The sequence below is a fragment of the Aegilops tauschii genome, chromosome 5 (genome assembly GCF_002575655.3).
Source record: "Aegilops tauschii subsp. strangulata cultivar AL8/78 chromosome 5, Aet v6.0, whole genome shotgun sequence".
Lineage (NCBI taxonomy): Eukaryota > Viridiplantae > Streptophyta > Magnoliopsida > Poales > Poaceae > Aegilops > Aegilops tauschii.
In genome coordinates this window covers 492,999,100-493,013,657 of record NC_053039.3, presented here as the reverse complement: position 1 = coordinate 493,013,657, position 14,558 = coordinate 492,999,100, and the positions used below count along the sequence as shown (strand labels likewise).

At 45.1% G+C, this 14,558-nt stretch overlaps 2 protein-coding genes across 2 annotated transcripts; both read right to left on the bottom strand.

The window, feature by feature from the left end:
• Positions 1–5,030: 5,030 nt before the first annotated feature.
• On the bottom strand, positions 5,031–6,518 carry LOC109774750 (protein PHLOEM PROTEIN 2-LIKE A10). The gene has a single exon (XM_020333513.4). It carries the CDS (start codon positions 6,500–6,502, stop codon positions 5,372–5,374), a length of 1,131 nt encoding a protein of 376 aa, XP_020189102.1. The 5' UTR covers positions 6,503–6,518; the 3' UTR covers positions 5,031–5,371.
• A 6,673-nt stretch (positions 6,519–13,191) lies between these two features.
• LOC109774752 (uncharacterized) lies at positions 13,192–14,261 on the bottom strand. The gene has a single exon (XM_020333515.4). The coding sequence runs from the start codon at positions 13,836–13,838 to the stop codon at positions 13,371–13,373; it is 468 nt and encodes a 155-aa protein (XP_020189104.1). The 5' UTR covers positions 13,839–14,261; the 3' UTR covers positions 13,192–13,370.
• Positions 14,262–14,558: the final 297 nt, after the last annotated feature.

The window sequence follows — 14,558 nt, the reverse complement described above, 5'->3', positions numbered from 1 at the left end:
TAACGTGTTGATAGCATATGAGATTTCACACTTCATTCGGAATAAGAGGAATGGAAGAGAGGGGGTGGCTGCAGTCAAGGCGGACATGAGCAAAGCATATGATAGGGTCGAGTGGAATTTCCTTGAAGCCATGTTGCGCAAGATAGGCTTTAGGACCAGATGGGTCAACCTCGTCATGAAGTGTGTACGCACAGTAAGATATCAGATTAAAGTGAATGGGGTGCTCACTGACCAGTTCTGCCCAACCCGCGGCTTGCGGCAAGGGGATCCGCTGTCGCCATATCTCTTTATCATATGTGCGGAAGGACTGTCGGCACTACTGCATGAGGCGGAAAGGGAAGGAACAATCACTGGGGTCCGAGTATGCCAATCAGCACCGGCTGTCTCACACCTTTTCTTTGCTGACGACTCAATGGTCTTACTCAAAGCAAACCAAGAGGAGGCAATAGCTCTGCGGGAGGTATTGGACCTTTATGAGAACTGCTCGGGGTAGTGCATTAACCTTGAAAAGTCTGCACTCATGTTCTCCCAAAACACTTCAGTGCAGGCCAAGGCCGAGGTGAAGGCAGAGCTAGACATTAGTAGTGAAAACTGGAATGATAGATACCTGGGTTTACCCGTGCATGTGGGCAGATCAAGGTGCAAAGTGTTCGGCCACATCAAGAAAAATTTGTGTGGAAGAATGCATGGATGGCAGGAGAGGCTGTTGGCCAAAACCAGCAAGGAAACGTTGATTAAAGCGGTCGGGCAGGCTATTCCCACATTTGCCATGTCCTGCTTTGATCTAACTAAGGGTTTCTGTAAGGAGCTAGACACACTCATGAGCAAGTTCTGGTGGAGCCGACAAGATAAAGAGGCGACCATGCATTGGATCAGTTGGGAAACCCTTAGTAAACCGAAAGCTTTGGGCGGGCTGGGCTTTAGGAACATGCATGATTTCAATATTGCAATGCTCTCCCGTCAGGGGTGGCGTCTCTTGCAAAACCCGGACAGTCTCTATGCTCGCATCCTGAAGGCACACTACTTTCCTCACTACACCGTGCTGGAAGCAGAACCTCGGGATGGCATATCTTACTCCTGGAGGAGTATCTTGCATGGACTTGAGTTAGTCAAACAAGGATACATATGGAGAATCGGAGATGGCATGCAAGTAAAAATCTGGTCGGATCTGTGGATTCCCAGGGCATGGTCGCGCCAAGTTATTACCCCACGAGGAGAGAACATCCTAACTAATGTTAGTGAGCTCATTTGTCCGGTCACTGGCTCATGGGATGCTCAGCTGGTGAATGACTCCTTTGGCCGGATGATGCTCGACATATCCTGCAAATCCCTCTTCGGGATGGAGTAAGTGACTTTATTGCCTGGCACTATGATAGCAAGGGACAGCACGTCCGCAACGCATACAAGTTACAGGTTCAGCTCGGTAGGAATGGCAGTCCGGAGAATACCGGGAGCAGTAACACAATAGCTGGCAATTTAAATGAGTGTGCGGACCCGTCTTGGAAGCAAATCTAGAAACTCCCATGTCCTCGCAAGATCCAGATGTTCACATGGCGCCTGAAGCATGAGTCTTTAGCTTTCCGTACAAACCTTGTGAGAAGATGTATGAAGCTAGAAAGCACGAAATGTTTGTTCTGCGGCTGCGTTGACGAGGATGGGGCGCATCTATTTATCAAATGCAAGTCAGCGAAACCGGTGTGGCGAGCGCTTGGACTGGAGAAGGAGAGGCAAGACCTAGAAGACATAACATCTGTGCATGTCATGCTTGATTACTTGTGGGGGCTAAATGAAAATAAGCGGGTTCAGATACTCACCATGTGGTGGCACTGGTGGAATAACCGGAACAGGGTGCGAGAAGGAGAATTGGCCGTAGCCTGTGACGAGCTTACCCGGCGTGTAATGTCCAATACCATGGAGTACATACAAATCTTCAGCAACAAGGAGAGGAAAAATGAGCAGCTGAAATGGCTTCCACCAAGCGCCGGCATTCTCAAGGTGAATTTGGAGGGTGGTTTCAGACCAGGCGAGGATTCGGCAACCTGGGGCATGGTGGTTCGCGATGATTCTAGTGACGTGATCTCAGCTCGTGCGGGCAGAACCGAGCAGGTGGCTGACCCCTTCGGCGCTGAAGTGATAGCTTTCACCCAAGCCATCAGTGCGGCTGCTGAACTTGGCGCTCTCTGGGTGGTGTTTGAAACGGACTCCAAGCTCCTACAAGAAGCACTGGACCTTGGCAGGGTGGATTCTTCTCCGTTTGCGGCCATGATCGAAGACTCTAAATTCCAGCTTAAAATGTGGTTCTCAAGACATCAGGTGCTCCTGTGTCGTCATGAAGCTAACTCTGTAGCGCATGTACTTGCTCAGGTCGGGCGAGATTGCCTACCGAATGAGTGTATGATGTGGGTCTCTGATGTACCGCCCCAAGTGGCGCTTTGTGTCTTGGGCGATTTGCCCGAGCACCGTTAAGTTATAAAGCTTTGCTTTCCCTCAAAAAAAAAAGAGCCCCGATAATCCATCGCTCTATTATATTGGAGATGCTATGCCTTAACAATACTTTCTGGATTTTTGTGGGTGCTTTTGAGAATCCAATAATTCAATCGATTCCCTCCGTTCACTTTTGTAAGTCATTTCGGACAACTAAAAATGGATTGATTTGCACACTGTCTGAAATGTCTTCAAGGCCTTATAAAAGTGAACAGAGGGAGTATTATACTATTTCTCTCTGCACTCGCAGTTAAGCACTATGACAAAGTCTATTTTCTCATCACAATAATTCAGATCATTATGTTTCAACCACACACAATTCAACATCATTTCTCCCCAAATTTGAGATTTTAAATTCAAAAAATCAAACCCAAGCATAATATAAAATGCATCAAGTAATATAAATTAAGCATGAAGAAGTTCGTTGCCCATGGAGCTGCCACAGATGCCCAACAAGGTGATCATAAAGTTATCATGCTCCACGGGGTCATCGATCTGCACTTCCAAAACGAAAATCCAGGGTCGGTTTTCATTCTTGAGAGGTGCAGGCATCACATATGCGTGTCCCTCATTCTCATACTCCCTCCGTTCCAAATTACTCGTCGTGGTTTTAGTTCAAATTTGAACCAAATTACTCGTCGTGGTTTTAGTTCAAATTTGAACTAAAACCACGGCGAGTAATTTGGAACAGAAGGAGTAGATGCCAGCAAGGCGTGACTGCACATTACTGTAGCATAATTGCTGGGAATCTAACACACTCTATGCAGATAACATTATCATGCAAACACAGGAACGCTGCAACAAGTGCTAGCAGCAATGTTCTGTGTCAGTACAACCACTAAGGTAGCAATTTGACATGGTTACCTGGTCTGCCTTCAGATTTCTTTCGGTCTGCGAACTTTACACCTTTTATAGAATAAATACAGCAAGTTTACATACAGGAAACCATAGAGCAGACAACATCATCGAGCTCTTGACTGGCAAAACACTGCAACTATTCCAGTAGAATTGTGATGTAGAAGTGCTGGGTTTTTCAGAAACAAATTGGAAACTCACTCGTTGCCTGGAGCGCAAGACTGTCGCCCGCATGAGGTGCTATTTTCATATGCAAACAAAGTATCACCATCTATAGTGTAATATGTTTCAGCTATAAATTGGAAACACAATCATGGAGTACTTTTTCTAGGCCGAAAGAATGTTAAAACCCAACCCATTGCACTCCATATAGCAAATTCAATCTTGATATGATGTGAACCGAACAAAGCATCACAAATAGACCAAAAAAGCATACAGACATGTTAAGCAGTCCAAAGTACATACAAAATATTTAAATAAAAGTTGATGAAATACTGAATCTCTGAAAAAGTTACAACTGAAGGGCACCAGGATAGTGCACTTCTGTAGAAATGAATGTATGCCTTTAGAATCCCTTCTATGAGTTGCTCAAAAAAAAATCCCTTCTATGAAGAAGCATCTTTTCTGAATCTGAGAGACTGCTAATACTTGTCCAGATACTTGTAAAAGACAACCAACTGCGGCTATTATTAAACGAAAATAGTGTCAATTTCATACACTGCATGGCTCACCAATGATTGATCACAATCACACAAATATTCTGCGGAACTCGAATTTGAGTAAATATGGATATTTTGAGATGACATTAACCATTTGCGTGTTTACACTAAACACACTTCCCTTACTTTTTTTTAGGGAAAGTCATCCGGCGAGCATTAAAATTATACATTGCAAGGTTATGGATAATCATAAGTTGACCAGATTCAGTGGAAAACGACAACAAGACAGTAACAAACATGTTTTCATCAAGAAGATATTATCAAAGCAGCTATATCCTTGTCTACTAACTTCCCACACCTCTCACAATTCGCCATATATCTTCCACTAACTTCACAAAGTGTCAGAGTTAATAAAATATTCAAACAAAATACTGATGTAAAGTTTATAGTTCTTGTGTGTGAAATACTGTAACTTCCACAAGGAGACATGGTGAAGGCCCCTCCAAAGCTCAGTGGATACTGCAGTTTCTTTTCTTCATATTACCATGAAGCCATGTCCAAGAGGAACAGTTTAAAATGGAAGTTAGAGAAACAATATGCAATTAACAAGCAGTCAAATCTAACACCGGTATGTCAAAAGCTGTTTTGGCAACTGTATCATGTAAACTAAGACGGAGGAACTGAAATCTAATCTGTTAGTATCTTATCTTTGGGGAGGAGGGGGGCACTTTCATGGGACAATACATCGACACCACTAGGGTAATGTTTGTAAGATCCCATTCAATATGTGATACCTACTGCTTCATGTATGAATTCTTAGGAACCTCTAGTACACAGGATGGATAATAGGTTTTCGTCCCGAATCTACATAGGATTAATATTGAGCTTACTAAAAACTTTGAATCCAAACAAAGCATTCACAAATTGTGAAATGAGGACGTTAAGCTATGTTTTACATTATAGAGAACAAAAGATACTTGAAAAGCAATTTACAAACATATAATAGATCGACATGGATAGAAAACAAGACAATTAGGAAACAAACCGGAAAACTTTCGATATTGATGATATCAGCAATGTTACAATGATAAAGATGCCAGTGATACAAATTCCTTCAAACATACAAAACATCTCCATTCCAAATAATGCCGCAAACACACTTTCTCAAGGGCACAACAAATCAACCACTCCCATTACAGCCATGAATAACAACCCCAAACATAAGCCATAATAAAGCCTTGCAGCCAAGTACCCCCTTTCAGCTCTTTTTTTAGTTGAATTTACAGTTTTTCAGTACAATTTTACCTATGGTTTGTACATAAACAATGTGCAAATAATACAAGCGAAAAGCCCCCACCCTGTTGACTGCATGTTCAAGCGGTAACCAGGAATCGAGTTCCATTCAACACATGCAGGCACAATGTTATGCAGATCGTGGCGACAACCATAGACTTATCACTCATATACCTCACGGCGCGCAGTCCGCTGTCGCACACGGTGTCCCCACTCTTCCTCGCCCCATCGTGCAGCTTCCACAGCACAAACTCAAGAAATGACCTCACAGTCTCAAATGTCACCCTCCCTGTAACATCAAGCACAAAATTCCTGTTGCTTGGCACTGCCAATGTGCTAGAGACTGTCTCCACCCACCCTTCCGCAGCTCTGCTAGCGCCACTGCCACTGCTATTGCTCTTGCCATCGCCATTGTTATCCAATTTACTATTGGCCTTGGAGATAACTTGGTGAGAGGTCTTCACCAAAGTCTCCACTGCCCCATTGCATACTGAAACAAGCAATTCCTTGACCTTGGCGTCGTGGGTTGGATTGGTGAGCCCTTCGAAGAGCTGCTCGTAGGTATTGATGTGTATGGTCTTGTCAATGAACACCCCCACGGCGGTGCCGACGAGGACCTCAACCCAGCTGCTAATCGCCTTGTGCCCCTTTCCCGTTGCAACCACGTTGACCCAATCGGGCGATGAGGAGGTCTGCCCGGGAGGAGACGGCGCGGAGTAGAAGGCCATTACGAGGTGGCGTGCGAAGCTCCCGGCGACAGCGGACGCGAGGCGCTCCCCGGAGTCGGAGAAGAGCTTGTCGACGAGGCGGTCCGTGAGGGCCACCTTGTCGCCGGAGCCGGGCCCGGGGGCGGAGCCGACGCCGCGGAGCACCCCGGCCGCGATGGCCTGGGAGAGCGCGGAGACGGTGGCGGAGACCTCGGGGGAGGCGGCGAGCTTGGCGAGCTGCGCGACGCTGCGGGGGAGCTCGTCGGAGTCGGAGCGGACGAAGTCGGCGAGGTCGGAGGAGACCAGGGCGGCGGCGTCGGCGGAGGACGCGGCCGCGTCGAGGAAGGCCGCGAGGGCGGCGGCGAGGCGGACGAGGCGGCGGCGGCGGGCGGCGACGGCCGGGAGGTGGTAGATCTTGTACGCGCCGTAGGCCGACGCCGTCCCCAGCGCCGCGAGGAGGAGCCAGCGGCGGCGGCGGCGGGAGAAGGCGACGAGGCCGTCCATGGCGGTCGCCGCGCTGGTCAACGGGGCTGCTAGGGTTCGGATGGGGGACGCACGGTCGGGGGCGGCGGTGCGGATGAGCGTGGCGTGAAGGACTGCCGTGATGGGTTGGTTGTTACGCGGCGGAGTCGCCGATAAAGACGATGGGGTCCGGTGGGCCCACGGCCGACTACTTCCCAGCTTTGTGCTCCTCACGAATTCCACTCTTTTTTTTAGAAACTCCTTTTTTTTCCAGCGTGACGAATTCCACTCACTGTGGAATCACACGGAATATCTATCTGAAGCCTGTGGATTTTGGGGCTGCAATGGCCTGGGCTTCGTGAGCCGCAATATGGACCATACATACTTTGGGCCGAGAAAGACACGTGCAGTTTTTGTTCCGCAACCAAAGATAATGCCTTCTCGCAAAAAAAAAAAGATATCGCCGGGCCGATTGCCTCTATGGCTTCTCTTAAAAGAAAAAAAACTCTGTCTCTACATGCAGGCATGCAGCTTTGTAAAACATCATTCCCTAAAAAAAACTTGTAAAACATCAGCTTCTAAGGCATTGATGTGATAAAAAAGAATCTGCCTCTATGGCATTCAGCTTTGTAACATCAAGCCCATACTACTGTTTTCCCCCCTAAAAAGAACATCATACCAATAAATTATACTCCCTCCGTTCCATAGAGTTTAGTTCAAATTTGGACTGAAATCATGACCATAATTATTGAACAGAGGGAGTATATATAACTAAATAGGTGATCCTTGTTAACTTGCTTCTCACCACATGCAATTATGCATAAAAAACACAATTCAACCGTCAACCATGTATGAAAAGACCCACCTCAACATGCAATCATGCATGAAAAACTATTATACTAATCATATTAAATAAACATTTTATAATTATTAAATAAAAAATATAATGGATCATATCTAATTTAATTTCAATTCTTCTAGTATTAATTAAATTATCATGCTCCAGTCACATTTAGATATATTGCAAAAATTCCTGCAACAATGCGTGGGATGTCATCTAGTTGAATGAGTAGATAACCATTCATTTCTCAAAATGTTTTTCGTGTTCATTTTGTCTGTTTTTGTTTGTTTTCCTTCTTGTGCTTTGAGTGTTCACATCAATTTTTTACTAAGTAAGATACTCTCTAACTTGTATAGTGGGAGATCCACATTAGAAATCAACGGGAGGGCGAGTTGTGCAATATTTTCTACATAAGGTGGACTATAAGGCTGCGTTTGTAAGAGTTTCACTTCACCTTAAACTCCACTCCACCACGAAACTCTAGATTTGTAAAATATATTTGTCTAACGACCAAGCTCCAAATTAATTCAAATTTTCAAAGGAGATTATAGTGAAAACTCTAAAGTACCCTTCCACCTGCCTCCTTTTTCCTCGGAACCTGGTATGCATCGGTTCAGGAACCGTTTTATTGATTATTTGATTGTCTTCTCTCTTTCTTTGTTTTACATCACGTGTCAATGAGTAATGATATTTTCATATTTCTATAATTAATAATAACCAAGAATATAAATGCAAGGAATTGAGATATCAGAATTTTCTGATGGAAAAAATCCGGTTGGGATTCATAGGTTCGCTATTGCATTTCCCATGAAAGCGGTGATGTGAAATAATAAGCATAGGCACGTGAATTTGACCAATCAAAGAATTATAAAAAAAGATATGACACAGGTTGGGTCATGTTATATCTCTAATACTATAGTACATAAAATTTTGAATTTTGGTTAGCTACCCGCAAGGACTCAGGAGCAATTATGAGCCATTGATTTGCTCCAGGATATGAATATCCACCATTTATCAAAACCAGTCAAAGAGATCTAACGGTTGACATTTCTTGGATTCGCTGTGTACGGAGAGCCGCCAAAGTGACTCCACTATCTTTCTCGGATCCTCTTGGATCCAAATGGGCCCACACACATGCTGGCCCAAAAGTTCAATGCTTAACAACTGGAGGCCCGGAAGATCTGGGAAACAACAACGGGCAAATAACTACCTTTACGAATCAAAGCACTAAAATTTGTTTCCACCGAACTTTCAAACGCAGCAATTTGACAATCCTTCCGATCGAATTTAACACTCAAAAGCATGCATACAACAAAACTAGCAATGTGGGCAGTGTCTGGATAAGCAATTTTTTCATATACAAGATGAGTGAAGAACACGTGCATAGCACGTCCCTTCTACTAGTAGACAGTATGTTGGTAAATGCAAAAAAATCCATTGTATCTAATGGCTAATACTCCACTCAAAGTGATCGAAACCTTTGTATACACTTGGGATTATGTAACTAAAGCAGAGCCTTGCATAGAGCATAATGACATAGTCGAGAGTAATATTCCCTTGAACCTACGCGTCAAATGGGACAACAAATCAAACCCTATTTTACCCTTAGTACGTCAAATCTGACAAAAGTAATTTCTTGTCTGGGTGTCACCAAAAATGCTTTGCAAATTGGGATATCCTCCATATAGTGCACATCAGTCCGGAAATGCCCTTTAGTGGACAGGTGCATCGGTGGACTTATCAAAAACATACTTTCTGCATGCAAAGAAAGAATGAATGAAATTGTACACACACAAATACACATATAACACGTCAAGAAAAGGGAGGGTTGTCCACTTGATGAAGATTGACTAGGTTGGAAGCAAGGTCAACCACAATGTCTTATTTGTCAGAGATGGAATGAATGAGAACGGTAGCAATTATTGGATGGAAATAAATACTTGGGGCCACCGGGTGGGGAAGAGAGGGTACGCCAATCTTGTGAGAAGTTCTGCAGATCCAAGAGGTGTTGTTGGAATAACCAGGTAGTGGGGGTACCACTACCACCTAATTATGCGCAATAAACAAACGAGAGTCGACATCAAATTTTTGCCTTGCATGTGATGTTAAGGTTCTGAGTAGTCATTTTTCCTTATATGTTTAATTGTGTTGTTTTCTCATGGGATTATGTATTACAGGTCATAGCACAAACGACATAAATTCTCTATTGTTAGTTTTCTTTGTATGATGTGGCTTTGCACTTTGATCTAATGACAAGCATTCAAGGGATCCATATCTTCGTCTCTCCCTCGGTACTTATCTTGTTCTTGAACCTTTCATATTGTGTGCATTGTTTGCTAGTTATCTCGTTTTATCTTGTTGCAAGCTTTCCATGCCATGGATGTTGATTTATCTTAGTTGCATTTCTAGAGAACTTGTAACCTGACATCTCTGAAAGAAAATGTACAATAATTAAATACAAGAAATAATATTTATTTTCAGATTCAATTATCATATTATTAATCAAAATATTGATATTCCAACAATATATCTCCACAAATTCCCAACAACAACGTGCGAGGTGTCACCTAGTTGAATAGTTAACAATCCGGTGGTTTCTCAATAAGTATTTTTATGTGTTCCTATTTTGTTCTATTTTCTATTAGCTTTTCTTCTTCTCCTTTGATTTTTCATCGTTTTTTGCCGATGCAAGATGGGCTCTAACTTTTAGTGATGGAGACAACCATCTGAAAATCGTTACAAGGGTGAGTTATTTGCGTAATATGGGATATAAGTGTATGTTTGCAAGAGTTTCACTTCACCACAAACTCGATTCCATCACTCTGGAGCTATAAAAATATATTTCATATCCAATCTCGGAGGAGATTGTAATGAAAAGTCTAAAGTACCCGCTCTCCCCCTCCCCCTCCCTTTTCCTCCGAACTTGGTATTTCACCGGTTTAGGAAATGTTTTATCGATAACTTGATTGTCCTCTGTCTTTCCTTGTTGTGCATCATGTGTTAGAAACAATCAAGTACATTTTATATTTTATTTGCTAATGGATAATTCCACTAACTAATTAGTAACAAGACCAACAAATGAACTAACTGGCAAGAAGAATTGTATATTTAACAAGAGTTTCGTCACAAAACCACTTGCATTCTCTTGAAATGAACTATGACCTGTAAAACGAATTGCAAATACCATATGTGTATGGAACCATTGCCAAGAACTCAGTGTTTTAATTATGTTTCTATCAAGCCTGAAATAATTCTCCCATAAGGTTAAAATATGTATCCAACAACTTTGCTTTATCTACCTTTTGCAAATTTTGCAATGCTTATGTCTACATTCTGCAAATTTGTATTACAATGCATCTATCTATGCCTAATTTAAGAACAAAAATTTATACTAAAGAATATAACCAACAAACTAGTGTTACAGTCATGAGAGAAGGAGTAGCAAAACATTTTCTTTGACTAACCAACATGTGTATGCACACCATTTACCAACTAATTTATATAACCTCAATAAGCATAAACCCGACGGGAATAGCAATGAAAAAAATATGAGAGGATTAGGCCAGATGACTATTGTAGGTAGAAGTGGTGGGATGAGGTCTTTTATCAATATGTTAGCGACAAACTCCCGGGCTCTTGGTGGAAGGCCCTCCACAACGAGCTCTAGAACAACACGACGACGGTTCAAATCCGCCGATGATAGGACGACATGTGGTTTGCGAGGTGCTAGTTGAGGGCATCAACCAAGCAACTCGGGAGACATGTTTCTTAGGCACTGGGAGGGTTCGCATATGGCAGTGGTACGGGTTGCGGGTACCAAAATGTACAAGCTTCTTGCAAAGCACACGGCTTTCTAAATGCATATGATGATCCCTGGACAAATGGTCTTATACGAATCATATGACGAACTACCACATGAGTGGATATACATGAAAGGAATCCGAATATGCCGAATCCCTCATGTCATCACCTTCTACATCCTAGGTCTCTTTGTTCTGCCATCTGGCTTATGTTCTTCATGTATCATTCAGATCTAATGACTATGAAACTACGTCGATACTTCCACGTATTATGGGTAATGTAAGAGACATCTCTATTTCCCCCAGGGGTCTTAATTACCCCTTTTTAGCTTCTAGTTAACCTCTGACCATCAAATTAAAAGTGAATAAACTGCCCTCCTCTCTTTGAAACAAGGGGCGCTTCTGGTTCAAGGAGTGGCACGGGAGAGACGAGGCGACGACAGAGAGATGGCGGCGACCTTAGGGAAGGAGTGGGGGAGAGGCGGTGCATCTTTAAAGGCGTTGCGCTCTGAAAGAAGACATGGTGTTTGTGTTGGGGAGGGGGAGGGGTTATGAGAAGTAAGGGCTTGGGCAGGTGTGTCAAAGGTACCGAGGTACAAAGGTGGATATTTCGAAACAACTTTCATGATAGACGGATAATGGGGCTCGGCATACCGACTGAGATGATTATTGATTGATCCATTTTAAGGTGGTGGTTGCAACATTGCTACATGTCTGGGGTGACAATTCTTGTTCTGGTCTTTATTTGTCAGGCTCAGCGGCGATGATCTTGTGTTGTTACCTTGTTGAAGGTGAGTAAATTGCACAAAGCCACCACATTTGTGGCGAGGGTACTCCAAAACTACCGTTTTTGCCGAAAATCACAAAAAACCACCAACCAGGATGAAAATTCTTGCCCTGGCCATCAGCCGGACATGGCGATGGTGAGACGAAATCGTGTACCCCTTTCTGAAGGCGTTGTTGTGGAAGAAGTTGACTTAGTCATAGATGTTCTATTCTTCCCTTTGTAATGGTTCGACCGTAATTGTCTTTGTTCTGCACTTTGTTTAATAATTCATAAAAATGGTTGTGTGCATCGCAATGATGCAAAGGTCAGGGGGTCAACCTTCTTTCTAAAAAAAGGATAATGTAGAGATGCCGGAATCAAGTGGAGTAGGTTAATCAACCTTTTTCTGGCTTCATCAAAATGAACTAGCCAACATCTCAACTCCACTTCACCAAAACGTGAAGCTAGAGATGTCCAGGACAACTCCACCTATTTTTCTAATAAAACTGTGGAGTTAAGCTGTCTAATTAATGCAATCTAAGCCGCTGTGGTGGTATTCCCTTTCAATGAACGTATCTGAACTCAGTAGAATACATTGTTGGCGTTGGCGTTATGCTTGAGATGTTGTTTGGTATGATGCAATTATAAGCAGGTACGGAGTCAAAGACGAGAAAAATTGACAAGTTTGACACGTTCATAGACTTATTATGGACTTGATCTAAGCTAAAAAAGATGACTTGCGAACTTTGGTGGTAGCAGCGCAGGGGCGGCGCTAGGGGTATTCTTGGGTCTTCATGTGAATACCCATGATTTTTACAAAACAGTGTTGATTTTGATAAAAGTGATAATTTTCAAAAAAACAACAATGATTTTGACAAAATGAATACATATGAATACCCGGTTGCAAATTCCTGGAGCCGCCACTGTAGCAGCGTTTTGTAAACTACTCCCTCCGTCCCATAATATAAGAGCGTTTTTTACACTGGTAGTGTCAAAAACGCTCTTATATTATGGGACGGATGGAGTAGTGTAAACTCGACTGGAATATCAATATAGTCCCGAGCCCGAGAGTATCAAATGCCTTCGGGGTGGCAATACGAATGTAAGACCACTGATGTCTGCGCATGTGGCATGGTCCACGTACTGGAAAAATCATGTCGCCATTCATCGTGCGCCCGCTACAGAACGGCACCGCCCGCGCTTTCAATCTCTTGTGTGACCGGTGACCCAGCGGTAGGTGGCAAGTTGCAAATATCTATACTGTATGATCATTCCGGCATTTCAATGCAAGCAAGAGACAAGAGAATGACCATGGAGCCCACGATTTTTGAAGCATAATCGAGACTAAAACGAAGCAAGCAAATTACACATGCATGAATTCCTCCCTGTATCGTATTTACAAGCTCAAAATCCCAATTTCAGATGGATCGGAGCGGCATGAACAATTTTTGGCAAGCATGACCTGATCACACACGAGCAGTCCAGGAGCAGCCGGCAGCTAGCTCAGCCCAAGACCGACGCCTTGCTGTGGCAGTGAGACTTCCTGGCCCCCATGGCGCCGCCGGCGTAGCTCTGGCTGCGGGAGTAGAGCGTGGCGCCCGCGCCGGCGGCGAACTCGCACGGCGCGTCCTCGTCGATCGGCGCCATGGACGCCGCCCCCGCCACGCTCTGGCTCCTGGGCACGGCATGGAGACGGTCGGCCTGCCGCTGCTGCTCGCCGTCGCGCCTCTGCGAGGCCGCGCGGATGAGCTCCCGGAGGTCCTCCTCGCCGCCATAGTCGGCGCCAGAGCCGCAGCTCTGGCTCCTGGGCAGCGGCGCGGGCACGAGCACCGGGTAGGCGCCGAAGGCCGCGTCGGCGGGGACGTAGCGCGCGCACCCCGTGATGCTCCGCACGTAGAAGTCCCGCGCGCGCCCGAACGCCCGCGCCGGCGCCCTCCACAGCCACCGCAGCTTGCCGCTCCCCGGGCTCATGCCACCCGCCCGACCGATCACTCTCCCTGCAAGAAACGAACGCTAGCTTGCTCCGCGAGCTAACAGCGCATGATCAGCGGATCACAACACTATCACGGACGCTGTGATGGCGGACAGCACTGGAGGATCAGGTTCGCGGGTTTTTGGTTTAATAAGGTGGGGATGATGGCGATGATGGATTTGGTTGGGTTGGCGTTTCGAGCGTCTCTGGTGGTGGTGGGGTGGCCGCCTTCTTGTACCGGTGGGAGCCGGGGCCCATGGCGCGCGGGTATGGATGGATGGTAGGTGACGGGGACGACCTCCGCGCCAGTGCGGAGTGGGCGAAACTGCGCGCGGTCACCACGGCGGCGACGTTGCCGACTCGGCGTTTCGCGTTGGTGCACGTTGTTTTGCTCCGGTCTTCTAGACGGAGCGGGTCAACACGGCACCGGATTAGGAGCGTGAGTTGGCGGTGTGACTCAGCCGTAAGGTCTGGTGCACCGGTGAGACCGTGTGATGATCTTGTGAGCGACTGTGCCTTTCCGGATTTGAGAATGGAAAAGAAACGCTGGCCTTTTTCTGGTGGAGCTTGACGTGACTGCTTGGATGGTTCCGTTGCCGGGTGTATTCTCGTGACTGTTTGGCGCCTGGTGGCCATGGTGGCATCGCCTTCTGTATAACGGGGTCTGTGATATGTGACATAGTTATGTCACATCTAAACTGATGTTCACTTTGTTTGTG